Source organism: Bidens hawaiensis, unplaced genomic scaffold (genome assembly GCF_021521415.1).
Source record: "Bidens hawaiensis isolate Kalapana, Puna unplaced genomic scaffold, B.hawaiensis_p1.1 tig00014824_1, whole genome shotgun sequence".
NCBI classification, from domain to species: Eukaryota; Viridiplantae; Streptophyta; class Magnoliopsida; order Asterales; family Asteraceae; genus Bidens; species Bidens hawaiensis.
Window position 1 is genome coordinate 571,564 of NW_027492307.1, and position 18,900 is coordinate 590,463.

General features: G+C 32.7%; 1 protein-coding gene and 1 non-coding gene across 2 annotated transcripts; both read left to right on the forward strand.

Moving 5' to 3' along the window:
• Window positions 1-9,660: 9,660 nt before the first annotated feature.
• Window positions 9,661-17,082, forward strand: LOC143547743 (NADP-dependent malic enzyme, chloroplastic-like). The gene is made up of 20 exons (XM_077039094.1): window positions 9,661-9,811; window positions 9,955-10,244; window positions 10,807-10,927; window positions 11,036-11,110; window positions 11,606-11,757; window positions 11,846-11,951; window positions 12,163-12,228; window positions 12,368-12,463; window positions 13,023-13,094; window positions 13,206-13,289; window positions 13,986-14,084; window positions 14,192-14,239; window positions 15,003-15,056; window positions 15,155-15,253; window positions 15,422-15,511; window positions 15,657-15,734; window positions 16,023-16,097; window positions 16,191-16,281; window positions 16,398-16,526; window positions 16,830-17,082. The coding sequence occupies exons 1-20, from the start codon at window positions 9,782-9,784 to the stop codon at window positions 16,916-16,918; spliced, it is 1,944 nt and encodes a 647-aa protein (XP_076895209.1). The 5' UTR covers window positions 9,661-9,781; the 3' UTR covers window positions 16,919-17,082.
• Window positions 17,083-18,025: 943 nt separating this feature from the next.
• LOC143547745 (small nucleolar RNA snoR135) lies at window positions 18,026-18,158 on the forward strand. The gene has a single exon (XR_013137834.1). It is a non-coding gene; the product is annotated as a small nucleolar RNA snoR135 (small nucleolar RNA).
• The last annotated feature ends 742 nt before the right edge of the window (window positions 18,159-18,900 follow it).

An 18,900-nucleotide genomic window follows, 5' to 3' on the forward strand; every position in this document is an offset into this window, starting at 1 on the left:
TTTAAAAATCAACCATAAAATGATTAAAACTCTCCGAATAAATTAAAACAAAGATTCATTAGTAGAAACATTTGTGTCCACGGATCGATACTTGGTTCTTACCAATACTATTCTACATATACGATAGGTACACTTGCCTATTTTGTGTGTGTTTAATCTTAGTAGAAATCACTTTTATAAATTTAAAACAAGATCTTGTGCAAAAGCTAAAATTCCCATCTTTCATATTTTAACCGCAACGCACACACCAGCACATCAGTCGACATGTTGGTGGCAAACTTGTTGGGGTGCAAAACGGGCTCTCTCCCATTTAAATATCGTGGGTTACAGTTTGGTAGGAATATGAATTAGGTGGATTCATGGGACCTGATTGTGGAGATATTTAGGAAGCGGTTATCAATGTGGAAAACAAAGAAATTATCGTTCAGTGGGAGAATAACGGAAAAGTAAACAAACACACAAATATAAGGCTCCGAAGGGGGCTTTTACAGAATTTGGCAAGTATTTTATTTTTGGGTGAGTCGTCGGAGGAAGAAAAGATTAACTAGGTGGCTTGGCATAAAGTAATAGCACCCGTTTGGAAAGGCAGACTTGGGTATGGCTCATTACGTGAAACCAATTTAGCTATGCTCGCAAAGTGGTGGAGGCGGTTCAGGAAAGAAAATCATGCACTATGTAGAAAGATTGTGTGGGCATTACATCACTCGGAAAGGTCGTAGTGCTCTATCCCGGCTAAAATGTTAATTTCATGTATGTGAAAAAGTATAGTAAAGATATCATAAAAAGTTATGGAGCTTAAGATTGATCTTGGGAAATGCTATTCTTTGTGAAGTTAGAAACATGCACAATACACTTTTTTTTTTGCTAGAGGAATCGAGTGGGGACATCATTTAATACATGACTTCCACTTTTGTTGGCACTAGAGGTGAACAGATGGTACAAGGTGTTGGATCGGTTGTTGAAGTATGTAGGTGAGAATCCTAGGTAATGGGGTTGGTCAAGAACCCACACGCGCAGACTGAGTAGAGGGAGCTTCGAGAGTTACCGATGGGGCGTTAGCAAATCCGGCTTAGTGAAGATCATGACCGGTTGAAGTGGGAGTTGGATGATGGAAACGAATTCTCGGTAAAAAAGTTTAAAGAATGAGTTTGCGAGAAACTTGGAGTGTATATACTTATTTGAATGGAATAATTTTGTACCAAGAAAAGTGGAGGTGTTAGCTTGGTGAGTGAAAATGGAAAGGATATCATCAACATTTTCTTTGGCTAAGGTGAATCTCGTGGTTACTTCGGTTGTGTGCCTAACTTGTGAAGAAGAAAAGGAGTCGGCGGAACACTTGGTGTCTTGTCAATGTACATAGTTGATATGGTGTAAAGTTCCTTCTATATATGTTTTTCTACAAGTAATATATTATAACTACACAAGTACTTATTATTGCTTGCTCGAAATGGAGAGATCATGCCTTACAATAATTTGGAGTATTTAGAAGACCAGTGACGCTTTTGTGTGTAAAAGGAAATTGACACACAAAAATAGCACGGGCGAGGATATTAAGGTTTTGAGTTTTTTTTTGGAACAAAATAGATCAAAATTGCCATGTTTAATATAGGAGATGGGTGAATTTAATTTGAATACGTTATAAGTTTTAGTAGGGGTGTGTGTTATGCGGTTCGGTGCGGTTTTTGGCTAAAACCAAACCAAAAACCAAAATTTCGGTTTTTGGAGTTTTTGAAATCGTTCGATATTTGTTTTGGTTTCGGTTTTTTCGGTTTTTGCCATTTGAGCTTGAATTTTTAGGGCGAAAAAAAAATTGGCAAAAATTAATGAATTTAGTTAAAAATAATTTTGTTAATTGTAAAATAATAGACTGTTATACATTTAATCAAAATATTGGAGCTACATATTTATTAAATTCTTATAAAATACTCAATATTAAATATAGAATAACAAAAAATTAGGAATTCGGGTCGGTTTTTTCAGTTGTTTTTACATGCAAAACCAAAACCGAACCGTTTTTACAAAAACATAATACTAAACCATCGGTTTTTGTTTTTGTTAGGTTTTTTCGGTTTGAATTTTTGGTTTTTTTGGTTTCGGATTAGTTTTTTCGGTTTCTTGCACACCCCTAAGGCTATGTGTAGTGGAGGGGCTACAAAATGGGGCGTTTGTGTCATGTGGCGTCCAGTCAGCAAAAGATGGTTTTTGCTTTAAGGGTGTAATGGTGTTGTAGCCCCTATATATGTATATATATTTATATGTATATGTATAGGGTTGGTATCATTTAAGAACTCTTAAATTATTGAGAAATCCTATGAACTCTAAACAACCAAATACTTTTTTAATTATTTTTATGTATTAACATTATTTAATAGTAGTTTATCATATTTTATATAAATATTTTGATTACATATACTAATCACAAGTTTACATATGTGTAAAATTTATGTACTAACAAATTCACATAGGTGTAAAACAAATATATATATATATATATATATATATATATATATATATATTTATATATATATATATATATTGATAGATAAATGATAAAACTACACTCAAATAACATTGACATACAGCGAATTTTATAAAAAACGTTAGTTTTCAAGGGTTTCTTTAAATTCTTAAATAATTTAACAGTTCTGTAATGATATATATATATATATATATAAGACACATTGAATATATTAATAATAAAACAAAAGAAAGAAAGAAAGGGCGATAAGATATTGTCGTCACCCCTACATTTCGCCCAAAATTCGCCCAGAGGGCGGTGTTGTAGCCCCCTTGTCACCCAAAAACCCCCAAATTTCTCGCCCACTATGGGTAGTCTAACGCCACCCGTAGTAGGCTAATTTTTGGGCGATAGGGGCTACAACAACCCCCCCCCCCCGGCCGAAATGTGGGGCGATAAGGGGGGCTATTATTTGTCGGGCGAAATGTGTGTAGTATATATATATATATATATATATATATATATACATACAACACCATTACACCTCAAAAACAAATTCCTACCCTTTACTGGTTGGACGCCACATGTTGCAATTCGTCTAATTTGTAGTCCCTCCGCTACACATAGCCTTAGTCTAGATGGGGATGTGAGTTGTAGGGTTTATCCTTTTTTTTTTTTTTTGAACGGCAACTTTCATTAAAAACACGACAAACCACTAGTAAGCAACTAGCAATGCCGAAACAAAGAAAGGAACAACAACAAAATTAAACATCAAACTCCAACCATTTTCTCCAATCTAAACCTAACTTTCTCGAACGAGCCTTCACCCGAAAGAAGCTAAGAGATTTGATTTGGCACACAATCTTCTGCACATTCACCTCCTCATCCTCAAATATTCTCTTGTTCCTAGCTTATCAAATAAACCAACAAGCAACCAACAAAATGGATTGAAAGAACCTTTTCCTACTTTTAGAAATGGGGACAAACTTATGCAAATCAAAAATGTCTTTCAAAGAAAAGAAAAAAATTGGTGGAGTCTTACACCCACTCCCAATATGATGCCAAATTAAGGATGAAACAATGCAGGAAGTGAAAACATGTTCACATGTCTCCATAACACTACTGCATAGTGGGCACGTAGTGTTGGCTGGGCTTATGTTCCTTTTTGCAAGTTCCATCAAAGTGGGTAACCGGTTCTGTAGGCATCGCCCATCCGAAAACGTTAACCTTTAGAGGTATTCAACTATTCCAGCAGAAAATATCCGGCCCGTTAGCATTTCTTGAAGATAACAGTAGCTTTTTAACTGAATTCCCCATCTTTATCCCCACCTATCTGGTCTATCATGGAGCACAACCTGACCAATAGTTTGGGACAGAGTGACAAGCTCAGCAATGGCTTCCTCCGTCCACCTATTACGGGCCTAATTCCACGTTTCGATTTCCGCTCATACCACACCGTTCTTCAACTAAACATTGTAATGGGGAAATGGAAGTTTGTAGCATCTTGCTTGTAACTTGTTACATGTTATATTATTAATAATAATACTATTTTTGTTGGTGGTTAAATTTTTGTTTGTAATCATTAAAATATAAAACCTTACATTTTTTTATTGAACAAGGGAGTCATGCTATTTTGAAGCTTGCGTGTGTTGATTGAATAGGGTCAAAAAGTAGGGGCCATAAAGTAATAATATATTAAATCGTGTGGCTGCCCACTGAAGTAGCGACTCGACGCGGTTTTCCCAAAAGTTTTACTTTCACCCTCGTAAATTGCGGTAATGACTACTTCTAATAGTTTAGTTAATATCCATGTTGTTTATTATTATCACTAAATGCTAATTAAATTTCTGTTTTGCTTTGCTTAGTGGTTGTAACTTGTAATAACTTGTTCGGTTTTATGAAAGTTTTTTTTGTTGGTTAAAAAATAAAACTAAGTTACAAATATAAATAGACAAATGTTTACATGGCACAAAACGTTCGGGTGTGCTTAATTTTAACTACACATGTTAGAAAATAACAAAGACATTTTATATATAGCCAATTAGCCATATAGGGTATCAAAGCTTGTAGAAAAGATGTTTCTCTCATGATGGTCAAGTGTTTTAGTCACATAGTGAACAAGTATGTAAATTTAAAAATAACATTAGCGTATGAGCCAGTCATTCAAAAAAAGAATTGAAAAAGCCAAAGCTACACTTAGATCGAAACAACCCCAAATTAAGCAAGATTTTGCGAATGCATACACACATATAATAATAATAATAATAATAATAATAATAATAATAATAATAATATCTTAATCAAACAAAATTGAAAAATGATAATCATATTCGAGAAGAAAAAGAATTACATAAAGTAACAAATTTAACCTAGACCAGTTTATATGTCGACAATTAGTACCATAAAATCTAAGATTATTTTATTACCATCGCTTTCTAAACTTGATGAAATTTTCAAGTCATCTCAATCACCACCGTTCATAGTAATGACACAACATAACTAACTCGAAGTAAATCGAGTTAGTGTTTGGGACAAACGGATTTAGATCATAAACAAGTTGACTTGTCAATGCCATGATAAAGAAAGTGTCTAAACGGGTTCAAACCCTTAACTCATTATGATAAGCATAGCACATTTAACATGTCGTGTTAAACGTGGTGTTAGATCGACATCAACGCATTTTTTTTTATCAAAATCACGTAGTTTTATAAATAACTAAGTATGTTAAGTATGGATCATAGTATAAGATAATTTTTATTTTATTGTGTTAACTATGTCTTATTATTTCTTCATCGTGTTAGATATGTCGTGTTATTAAACTACTTATATTTAAACGTGTTAAACTTTTGTGTTGCGCCATTCGTGTTATTGAATTGGCTGCTTTTAATCTTGCCAAACGTGCCGTGTCATGTAACTCACTTATAAAATTATTCATGCTAATATTTAAAAAATGGGGTGTTTGATTAAACATCCCGTGTTCGTATTATTAACCGTGTTAAATATGTCGTGTTCTCATATGATACATTAATAAGGTTTGCATATGCTAGTGGGCCTCTAAAAGTTTTCATTTTATGAGTAGCCCCTTGTCCTTGTGAGTAGTTTCAAATCCATCGTAACCATCTTTACAAAAATATTACTGCAATCTAGTAGATTAAATAAATAATGAACAAGTTTTAACATGTTTGGTGATTAATTACATCTCATAAAATAAGTTTATCCGGACTATTAATGATCAAAACTTACTAGCAGTATATGAAATGAGATTCAAACATATATTTTCAAAGGGTTCCACCACAATTTTGATTATGAAGGGGTGATAACTGATAAGTAAAAAACAGAAGAATCAATGTGGTGTTGAGCCTATTGTACAGGGACCTGTAAGTAAAAACAGCTTGTGGCAGGTTGGTAGGCACGACCTGTTTGTTATACAACTTGCAAAATAAATGTAACATACGGAAATAGCAACTTTATTAAAGTTAAACAATGCAAGTTGTCTTTAAGCTCACACATAAACCTTGTCTAATTCATTGTAACGGAGAAGATTAATTAAACCAATTGTATCATGCTAGACATATCCCAGATTCTTGATTCACAAGAGATGTCATTTTTTTTAAATTATTAACGAGTTTTGGGTTTAGTTGGCTTTGAAGCATATAAAAACTCAACAATAAACATGATTAGATGAGAATATTACCATAAAATATATATTATAATACATATCCAAAAGGGAAGTTAGTTTTTTAGGCAATTAAGTATTACGGGGTATTAGAAAATGTTTAGAAGAAAATACAATATTTTTTGGATATACGGTTCGGCTAAACTATATATGGTTTTGTGTAATCAGGTAAAATATAACTTAATTTCATACTCATATCAATACGTGCTATTCAATTTCTTTTACCAATCTTATGCATATCCAAAATGTTTTGGGTTTCGAGTCTTCGTTTTTTTTTTTTGCCTTGACCTTAAAAGTATGCGTAGTGGGTCGACAAGTTGGTGGTTTTGGGCGACAACACCGCCCCCTGGTCGATATTGGGGCGATTTCAGGGGGGATACTTTTGTTGCCGGTTGGGTTAAAAAGAAAAATATTATTTTATTGGACCAATGGCAACCGTTGGGAGTGATACAACACCACTACACCCATAAAATGAAAATAACTCATCTGCTGATGTGACGTCATGTGTCGAAAATCCTCTCATTTTATAGCTCTTCACTACGCATAGCCTAATGTCATGTGTTTCGATCCAATGAAAGAGGAGGATGGTTCAGGATTCCTCATGGGCTTGTCCGTCGCACATGAAGCATATTCGTATTGGTCCTATCAAGTATCAACCTCATTTCTCACGTTATAACTAAAAGTTTAATTCCCGAATATTTAGGTTTGGTATTAATTGTCACACCTACCTATTTGTAGTTTCATTTATTTTACTGATAAATATATGTGATGTACATATTCACATGTGTGCTAATTACCAAAACATTATTGATACATATTGCTAGTCGCTCAAAATATTTTAATATAAACACACACCTGCAATAAGTATGATTCATAACTTTCAAATTTGAGTCGTATAGAAATTATAAATTAAGAACTAGATTTTATAGGTTTAATATTCTTCCACAAGAAAACCAAATAATTAAACTAATGAGATCAAACATTTCGTATGATTGTGGATAGACCGTTGATATATATGACGTCAACGGTATGTCAGCTGTGCTAAGCTTGCTGAATCTCAATTGAGATTGAGGGTAAAATACCATGTTTGTGAATTCAAGTGTGTTTATCTTATTGTCTATATATTTGTCTAATATGTGTATTTCTGAGCAATTGAAATGCTTGTTAAATTTAAATATTAAACTTTAAAATACAATTTTTATATTTGAAAATTTGATAACTACCTTTTAACAAATCATACTTAACCAGTTTTTGTATCACGCTACCTACTAACATTTAGAAAATAACAAACAACTTTACTTAATGAAAGAGGTTTTTTGACTTATAAAGCCAAAGAAATTTAACTATAACTATATAAAAAACTAAATACATAAATTTCTAATGTGTAAAACAACATGTTAAATGACGATAAAGCCAAACAAATTTAACTACAAGTATATGAAAATAAAGTATACAAGCTTTAAGCGTGTAAAACATAAACCCTCAAAGATCTCGGTAGGAAAATACTTTAAAACGTATTTAAACACTATAATATAAATCATATTAGTTTTATCATCCCATTCGCTCATCTATTTCAATCTCTTTAATTACACTAAAAACATTATTATTTCTCTCTTTTTCAATTAAATAATATTTATACTTTTATCATTACTTTTTTTCTCTCATCCATTCACAACAACTTAAAAAAAACATTAAAAATAAAAACTTATTAGGCTATGTGTAATGGATGGGCTACAAACTGGGCGGATCGCGACACGTGGCGCCCAATCAGCAAATGGTAGAAATTTGTTTATGGGGTCTGATTGTGTTGTAGGCTAATATATGTATATACACACCACACAAACATATATAATAATAATATTTACTTACTATTTTCACCACATTTCGCTCGACAAATAGTTGGCACCCCCCCTATCGCTCCACATTTCCTCGGGGGGGGGGGGGGGGGTTGTAGCCTAAAAATCGCCCAACAAACTCGCCCACTACGGGTGGCCTTAAGGGTGAACAATGTTTCTCCAAATAAACAATGAACAATAAATTTGTCTCTCTATTCTACCCACAACCACTTACAACTATTTCATACAATATAAATAAATCACTCACATAAATATAGAGGATATGTTGTGATTACTCTTAGGTTTCCATATTATATGAGTATGTTCTTCATTTTTAGGGTGTGGTTGGAGAGAAAATATTATTGTTTTTTATTAAATTTGGAGAAATATTATGTATCATTCATAAAAATGTAATGATGAAATTATAAAAATATTATTATTTAATTGAAAATGAGAGAAAAACAATATTTAATGTAATTTTAGATTTGAAGATGGAGAATTGATTGGAAATGCTCAAAATCTATGTATAACATTTTTTTAAATAATTATACATAATTAAAAACAGTTGTAACTTATAACCAACTAGTTTTTATCCCTCGTATTACGGGGTTCTTTTATATTATTCGTTTCTAATATTTATATATTTTTTGGATTTAATTCTATTAATTGTAAAGTAAAGAAGTTAACAATATACTTAAGGTTTGATGGTGAAAAAATGTTTCACAAATAAATGAGATGCTATAAACATGTTTAAAAGGTATCTATGTTTGGTGAGACTCATGACCTTCTTATTTTTTTATATAATAATTTATTTCTTAATTATAAATAATATCTCTTTTTTCTTTTTTATAAAAATCGGATATGAATTTTAGTATATCCTTATTTTGTAAGATTTTCATATCAGATATTTGATGAGATAATTGTTAATTTAATGAGATGTTATAACCTGTTTAATAGATAATTGGGTTTGATGAGATCCATATCCATTAAGTCGGGTCAATGTATGAGAAACCTCAATTTATAAATAAAAAATTACGATGAACTGAGAGAATGTAAGGAAGTTTTGTTCATATATATTTAAAATAGTATTGCTTTGAAAAAAAAACATAAATATAAAATAGTTGCAAGTGGTTGTATTTGGGATTGCTTATTTAAGTGAAAAATGACTTTTGATTAAAAAGACTTATAAACTTATGAAATTTTGAAAAGAAGTTTTTAAAAGAATGTTTGGATTAGTTTATGTGTTTGGAAAAACCAAAAGACCAAAATAAACACTCTTTTTTAAAAAGAGTGTAATGGGGTTTAAGGGTGAGATGAGTATAATAGGTAAATCAAACTCATTAAGTTAATAAGTTACATATTCATAACTTTTCAAAACCCATCTATCTTGCCTTCACCATCAGTTAAAATTCATAAGACCTTATGGTTTGCTAAACACCTCATACACTTTTTTAACTTTTCAAAAAATTTATAAGTTATAAATTGATAAAAGTAAGTAATCCCAAATAGCCCCGTAGTGCATGTACTATCCGATACACTTTTACCATTACCACATTAATTAGTAATAAATAAATTCCACGTCAGAGTGAGGTGTGCGGCTGGTAATTTTCGCGTATAGAGGCCGCCTATAAAGCTCACCCAAATCGTGACCAAGTTTCCCTTCCCACATTTCATTTCACAATTTATTATTATTATTATTATTATTATTATTATTATTATTATTACAGATCGCAGCAGCTACGTGACACTAACCTCTCTCTCTGCACATTCAGTGTGCGCCAGAGATATTATTATTTTGGCCTAATTCTCACCATGATGTCCTCAAACACCTCCTCTTTTCTGGTTATTAACTATATCTCTTCGATTTTAATTTAACGATATCATGTTTATTCGTTAAGATCGGTATTCCATACGAATCAGTTGCTCGTAATCTATCGGTTAATTTAAGCATATTATATAGATCTGATTTTGATTTCAATTTGTAGAAGAACTCGGTGACCGGAGTCTCCAGGACGCAATCTCAGGCGTTGAGGCTACCGGTGAGGCGTCCGGTGGTGGTAGCTATGTTGAATTCCAATAATCGGACGGAACGAAACGTCAGCGTTTCGGTGGAGAGTGCTGTGAAGGAGGCCAATGCTCCGGTGGCGGTTGAACCTGAAGATTTAGATGGTAATAAACCGGCTCCGGCTGTTGGTGGTGGCGTGGAAGACGTGTACGGCGAGGATAGTGCCACCGAGGATCAGTTTATTACTCCGTGGTTTGTTTCTGTTGCCAGGTAATTACAGTATATAACTTATTCAGATTCCGGTTTATATTCACGTCGATGATTTCTATGTGCTTTTTTATATTTATTTATATTATATATAATAGTTGTATCAAAAAGTTTGTTTAATTTAATACGTAATAAACAAACGCAAAGCAGAGATGGTTTCTATATTTGATTTTAATATGAAATCTACATGTTTAAAACAAGTTACGGAGAAATATTTTTATTAAAATATTTCTTTTAATTTTTTATTCAAAAGTTTGTTCAACAAATTAAATGCAAGCAGAAGTTGTTTGTTTGCAGATTATTTTTCTATTCTTTTTAGGGAAAGTTATAAATACGTCTGCTAACAACAATTAGTCAAGTTAGGTTGTTGAAAGCTGGATGAGAAAAGGAGGATCATTTGTTTGAATAAAACCAAATTATAGGCTTCTACTGGCCAATTTGTTTATTGGCTCTATTCAATGAGAAAATAAAAATACGAATTTGTAGTATGTGACATATTGAGAACTTTTCTAGCCTGTCTTCAGTGATATCTGTCTTATAGCTAAATTATAATTTTTTTATTCAGTGGCTATTCGTTGTTGCGGGACCCACACCACAACAAAGGTTTGGCTTTTACTGAGAAAGAACGCGATGCCCATTATCTACGTGGTCTTCTTCCTCCGGTTGTTGTCAATCATGATCTTCAGGTGTTTGTTGTCATTTGCAGTTTTTTTGGCTTCCTTTTTCATAGTTAAAATATTTTATAGGTGTATATGGAAAATCTCATATCTTTTAATAATATTGTTAATAACCAGGTAAAAAAGATGATGCATAATATCCGTCAATATCAAGTACCTCTACACAAGTACCAAGCCATGATGGATCTTCAGGTAAACCTTGCGGATATTTTAGACTTGACATTGGCATAAAGTGTTTATATTTTAATACATTTAACCTCTTAAATTGTTATTTTCAAGTATTTATATTTTTATTGTAAAACGATTAAGGAGTTATTTACTTATGAGAGTACTATCAACAGAAGTGTTACAAGGTAAAAAACTAACTCGGTTTAATTTGACCCATACTACAAATGTCCAATTTAAATCTACGAACTCTTAAATCTTTTTAAGAGATTTTAAATTACTGTTGAAATATCATTTTTTGTAATCATAATCACCACAATCTTTTATAATTGTTATACATATAAATAACAAGAAATGGACAAAAAAACATTAGCGGGCCAATCGTTGATAATTCTAAAAATTATCGGGATCCCCTTTGGCTAGTTTCGATTGGCTCGTGTAGCATTTGAATGTTCTTTCCTCTCCTTTTTTTATTTTTTACTATGTTTACATTTTTTGTTGTCTATGTATCCTGGTCTGCAGGAGAGAAATGAGAGATTATTCTACAAGATGTTAATTGAAAACGTTGAGGAGCTTCTCCCAATTGTATACACACCAACTGTTGGTGAAGCGTGCCAAAAATACGGGAGCATTTTCAAGAACCCGCAGGGTTTATTTATTAGTTTAAAAGACAAGCAAGTTCCCATCACCATTATTTCCTCATGCACTTGTGGAAACCTTTGTTTTCTAGTTATTCTAATTAATTATTATCTATTCTTTTAGGGGTAAGATTCTTGAGATTTTGAAGAATTGGCCTCAGAAAAAAATTCAAGTTATAGTGGTCACGGATGGTGAACGCATCTTAGGCCTTGGAGACCTTGGCTGCCAGGTAAACGGTCACGGTTGGATAATTGACATTCACTTTTTGCAATAATATATTTGCTTGTACGCTTTGTTTTCTTTATATATATAATAATTAAGTTGTTATTAAAATTGACGTATGTTAATGATGGCCTATAGAGTATAAAGATTTAGATGCTGTTTGGATTTGCATCATGAAATATATTATTTGATAAAATCATAAAAGTTTTACTTTACAGGGAATGGGCATACCTGTGGGAAAGCTCTCTCTCTACACAGCTCTTGGAGGAATTCGTCCTTCAGCAGTATGTATTTCCGATAATAAATTAGAATTATCATTAGCTTTCTTGTTGTTATGCTTTCAGTTATTTGTTTGTCTTTTTATTTTATTGCTAAAGCATAAAACATGACAGTGCTAAAATAATATTGTGAAAATATATGCAGTGCTTGCCAATAACCATTGATGTTGGCACCAATAATGAAAAGATGTTGAACGATGAATTCTACATTGGTTTAAGGCAAAGAAGGGCAAGTGGTCAGGTTAGCTAGTTTCTTGGTGTTAAGTGTGTCCTCGGTTCACTGTAATTTAGAAGTGGCAAAATGGGCAGGTTGGGGTGGTCAGTTAGTTGGTCAAAATGGGTAGCTTTCGGTTCAGGTTTGGTTGACCCAAAATACTTCGTCCAAAAAGTTCAGTCATAAACAAATAGTGTGCAGGTTTTATGATAAAGATAACCAGAATTGCCACATCTCACATCTAATATCTTTTTGAATTCATTGGTTATCGAGTGTTCGTTTTCTATTTACCTGGTCAGCTAGTTTCCTGGGTCTTAATTATGCTATTACAAAAGTTAACACTCCATTAATAATGCTCTACGTTTTTGGGAAAAAAAATGTTATAGGAGGTTTTGTGCATTCAAAAATTCACCTTTGACTACTTATGAACCGGTCAACCATTCCACTTTATTTTTGTTTTTATCAATTATATTCATTTAGAGAACAAAGATAACAGGAATTGACTCGTTTATAAGTCATCGGGCCAAAACCACCTTACCAATATTGTTTTAATATTTGTTTGACGATTGGCTTTTATCATTTCCAGGAGTATGCTGAACTTATGAGTGAGTTCATGTCTGCTGTTAAGCAGAATTATGGAGAAAAGGCCCTCATTCAGGTTAGCAACTTCTATCTTCTTTTTAATAATGATTTTTTTTCTACCTTTATCTTATTACTTTATTGCACATGAGATATGTAATCATCACGGTCTTTAAAACTTTCTTTGCAGTTTGAGGATTTTGCAAACCACAACGCTTTTGATCTTCTTGAGAAGTATAGAACTACCCATCTTGTTTTTAACGATGATATACAGGTATCACATAAGTAGAGGACTAGTGTAGTGTTTGTTTAATGTACAGGGCGGATTTTATTCAATAAGTTATAAGTTTATAAAAAATCTATTTGAGGTTTTCAAACTTTGATTGAGAGAATCTTTAAATATATAAAAAATTAATTTGGATTTTTTATGATCTTATTTGAGATTTTCTTCATTTTTTATGTTTACATTTTTTCTCTTTTACAGTTATAAATTTCCGTGTTTTTAATAAATCATGTACTTACTAGAAGTACGATTGTGCATCTTGATTTACATATAATACGAACACTAGATGCATAGAGTAATAGTTATTTAATAAAATAATAAAATTTGTTTTAATATATCTTTTCTGAACATAAATCTAATGATGACTCCAATGTGAGAATGTAAAAGGTAAAACAAATATACATACCAAAAAACATACTGAATGACCCTTTTCCATTCCTACAGGCAAGATAGGTGGGTTGGGTAATGGGTGAAAGTGGGTTTGTGTAACAGGTCAAACCGGTTTTTGGTTGAATCAAATCATTTTCTAGTATGAATTGAAATACCCCAGGTTGACACACAAGTGACACAACCCTTTTGGCATGTGCTCCTTTTAGCTATTTTCGTATTCAATACAACATGACTTGTTTGAATAGACAACACAATCCAAAAATGTGATTTTTAATTAAATGTCTTTTAATTTTGTAGGGCACAGCATCCGTGGTGCTTGCAGGGCTTATTTCTGCACTAAAATTAGTCGGTGGATCCTTGGCAGACCATAGATTTCTATTCCTTGGAGCTGGAGAGGTCAGCCGATCCTCTTTTATTTTTTTATTACAATTCATCTTCCTTCTAATTATTCATTTGTAGCCTTTTTTCCTTCATGTCTTAATTTTTATCTTATATATATGCAGGCTGGCACAGGCATTGCTGAACTCATAGCCCTCGAGATATCAAAACAGGTTAGAAAACATCTAGATTAAAGGTGACAAGATGGGTGGGTTGACGGGTTGTATCGGGTTGACCTAGAGTTGTGCAAGAAATCGAAAAAATGATCCATACTCTAAAAAAGCGAACCGAAGTCACTGAACCTAAACAAAACAGATGGTTTAGTTTTGGTTTTGCATGCAATAAAAGCTAACCAAACCTAATTTATAGTTTTTGTATTAATTTCGATTTTTAGTAATTTATAAGAATTTAATAAATAGTTTTACTCATTTTATTTGGAATGTTATAGTAGTCACTTAATTATTAATTAACAAAGAGATTTAGTCCCAAATTAGTTGCTTTTTGCTAAAAAAAATTCGGCCCAAAAATTTGAAGCTCAAATGATAAAACCAGAAAGACTGAAACCGAACACTTTTGAAAAACTCAAAAACCGAATTTTTGGTTTTTAGTTATGTTTTAGCCCTACACCGATGCATGCACCGCTAGGTTGACCTACAAGGATAAAACTATATAGATTTTGGATTTCTTATAATAAATAATTAACGTGTGAAATATGGCTGCTATACTATCACAGAATTTGTTTTTATTTTTCTAATAAAGCGATTTAGAAGCTTGTACGCATTAAAAAACATACTTTAGGGTGCTTTCTAGACGTTCAACCCACCTGCTTTCTTAGTTAAAAACACACCTAAGTATCTTACCACCACCACCACTAACAACATAAGATGATAGATTAACTAAATAACTATATGATGGATGTTTCATACAATCTTGCAGACAAACGCTCCATTAGAAGAGACCCGCAAGAAGGTTTGGCTTGTGGACTCAAAGGTAATACTAATAAATGTTTAAAGACTACATATCTTTTTGTTACATAAACATAATTAATTAACATAATTAATTGTCGTTTTGGTTGAATAATTTTGTAGGGTCTGATTGTTAGATCCCGCTTAGATTCCCTACAGCATTTCAAGAAGCCTTGGGCCCATGATCATGAACCTGTTAATAATTTTGTGGATGCCATCAAGGTCTGAATCTCTTTCTGTCTCTTGTTTTGGTGGTATAATGAGCGGGTTGGGGTTGACTTGTCAACTTTTAGTCATCCATCTTTTGAATTTTATAAACGGTTAATGTTTCATTGTTTCCAATTTGCATATAAACTTATTTGTTAATCTCACGTTTCCTTGTGTTACCAGACAATCAGGCCAACAGTGTTGATTGGATCATCAGGGGCAGGACAGACTTTTACCAAAGAAGTTGTTGAAACTATGTCATCCTTTAACGAGGTAATTTGTTCGGTTTATTTTGGATATTAGCTCATAAATAAACCTAATATCTAATAGTTTCTTGCCTAGCATTTTATTATTATTAGCATACGGGCCCATTAAAAAACCTAATATCCAATTGTTAATTTCTATTTTTCTGTTGCAGAAACCAATTATTCTTGCTCTTTCCAACCCGACTTCACAATCTGAGTGTACTGCTGAGCAAGCCTATACCTGGAGTGAGGTATGACCATTATCTTTCTATCTACATTCCACATTGAAATATCCACAATTAAATGCAAATATTGTATAAACTAAAAAACATGCTATGCCACTAAATGGTTTTTGATAATTTGATCCCATCTCAATATGATTTATTTTGCCAAAAGAAGATTATGTGTTTGGATGTGCATAAACTATTTGAGATTGTAACAAAACATGCACAACCTTTACTTGAACAGGATATGTTCTATAGGCTCATTCCTCTGTATTCTTGATTACTAAGATAATCAGATGTATTTGTTAATTGTAGGGTCGTGCTATATTCGCCAGTGGGAGTCCATTTGACCCTGTTGAATACAATGGAAAGATTCGTGTGTCAGGCCAGGTATCGACTTCTTGAACCTTAAAACATCGGTCTATGACTGCCTAACAGGAAACCATGGAGAATTAACAACTACTTTTGTTTTATTAATTTCAGGCCAACAATGCATACATCTTCCCCGGATTTGGTCTGGGCTTGATCATTTCTGGTGCAATTCGTGTTCATGATGACATGCTTTTAGCAGCCTGTAAGTTGATAATTTAATTTTGTTTCTTCATTTTCATCACCAACTGATTTATGACATTTAGCTGTAGGGCTATTTATGCAATTTAATATTTATTTATTTGTGTATTGAATGGACAGCCAAGGCTCTAGCTGAACAAGTTACACAGGTACATTTTGACAACGGGCTAATATACCCACCATTCACCAACATCCGCAAAATTTCTGCTCATATTGCAGCCAAGGTGGCAGCCAAAGCATATGAACTTGGTGAGCCCACTTTTTCTTAGTCCGGACCAACAAACCGAACCAGACCGACTATATCGGTTCAGCTCTTCATTTATGAATTTTTGAAAAACTAGCTTACGGTTCTCTAATCTTTCGAAGTTGGTACATCACTAATTATCATTGAAGAATAATAGTTAACAAAAGTTATTAATAACCTATACACTTTCGAAACATAATTGTTATATAATCATTGTAACCTATTCACTTTTAAAAAACCTGTAGTTTTGTCTATTCTGTTTTAAACTTTAATGTAACCGAATGCAATATTTGATTTTGTGTTTGTAGGTTTGGCTAGTCGTCTTCCTCAACCTGAAAACCTAGTAGCATATGCCGAGAGCTGTATGTACAGCCCCAAATACCGCAGCTATCGTTAAATTTAATGCAAAGCCGACTCCAAATTTGTTGCTGTTAGCAAATTATTTTAGAGGGTATGTTAGGTGCATGTTGTAACGTTAGGCATACGTTTGTGTGTCCATTTAACAGATTTTATGATTCCCAATTATAGCTTAATTTATTTAATAGTGGCAATCATTTTGCTTATTCTTTTAGAGAACAGGTTTCTGTCTCTGATTTTGGTGGTTTTGGTTCGTACCGGTTATTATAACCGGTTTGATTTGTGGATTTTGGTTGTGTTTTATTGCATTTTAGATTAATAAAATGCGGAAAGTATTTGGTGGTGGAAGAATTATGTGTTGAGCTTGGGGTTTTATATTAAAGGTGCACAAATCGGATTTTTTTCTAATACTCAGGTTTGGGTATGGAACCAGTTTCGAGTATGATTGGGTATTGAAAAATCGGATACGAGATAAATCAGGTAAGGTATTGAGGAGAAAAACTCAACCCTATGTACTCGGGTACGGTATGATCGGGTTCGGGTATAAATGGGTAAGTGTTCGGGTATGACCTGGTATTAATACTCGGTTTTAAATTTGTAAATTATTTATTATATTTTGAATTTGTTTAAAATTTAAATTTGTTTTTTAATTTATAAAAATAATTAAAACTATATTACAAAGACTATAAATCCACTTAAGTACAAATTAATAACTTAAAAAAACTTAAACATAAAAGTTGTGAAGTAAATATAAAAATATACTATAAAAACTCGTATTATTTCGGGTATTTGAAAATTGTTATCGGGTATAACCGGGTATGGGTATAGGGTATGACCGGTTCCGGGTATTTATGGGTATAAAACGGGTACGGTTTCAGGTACGGGTATTGGGCTCAAAAAGCATACCCCATCCATACTCTATGGGTAGGGTCGGTTCCGGTATAAAGTGGGGTTAATAAATATAATGTGTATGTTGGGCCCAATCCAGCCCCATTAAATAAAATTAGTCTGCAATGTAATAATATTTTTCCTATTCCTATATATTTCATCATCCCCAGGCAGCGGCAGATAGTAATAGACTTGTCTTTCGTTTGTCGATTTCTTTTCTAATTCGTGTTTGTAATTTGTTGATAATAATATAATAAATAAAGCAGGGATAGTGTGTATCGGCGTTGTGTTAAATTTGATCGAAAGATTTCCCTGCGATAATAAAAAAACGAGGGGCAGTTGTGTTCCATTTCTTTCTGTTGGAATCTTCAACAATCATCTTCCCTATATTCTATTCGATTTATTTTATTTTTTTGAAATTTAGTTGTCTTTTCATCAGCTAGACTGGATGAAGTAGATGATTTTGATACTGTCAGAGGATAAGCTTTATCATACCTGCGAGTGTCTTTAGTTTTTCACTTATTTCTAATTTTGACTCATCTGAACATATACATAGATAATCTTGGTAGATCTATTGCCTCTAATTTTAAAGACATGATCTTGAGGGACACAAATATGCTGTATCTGAACAGCCACACCTATTAATGTTAAAACTATTTCTTGGAACATTTATCAACTTATTTATGCTTGGTAAATCAGATGTTTGTGGCTTATGAGGTAAGAAATAACTAGGAATTGGCAGCAAACATCTCACAATCATCAACTGTCCATGAGCAAGTCCCAAAAACTAAATACAACAAGGCAACAATGACTCTGTGATACTTGTGGAAAATGTCAAGTCGGCATGCTAGCTTGGTAATTGGGTATCTGTTTAATACTAATACACAATAAGATCTCTTTGGCAAAAAAAAAGCACATTATGCAATATTATACTTTTTAAAATAATAATTAAAATTAGGTGACTAAACTGTCACGCTGAAACAACCAAAGCCAAATGTTAAACGAGTCGTTTCATGCTTGATACTTGTATTAATTATGTCGTCTCTAACCTGTTAAACACGATAAGACATGATTTTCCAACCCTGATTTTGATTACGATTTTTTTATGAGCATACAATATGAAGGTAGAAACGA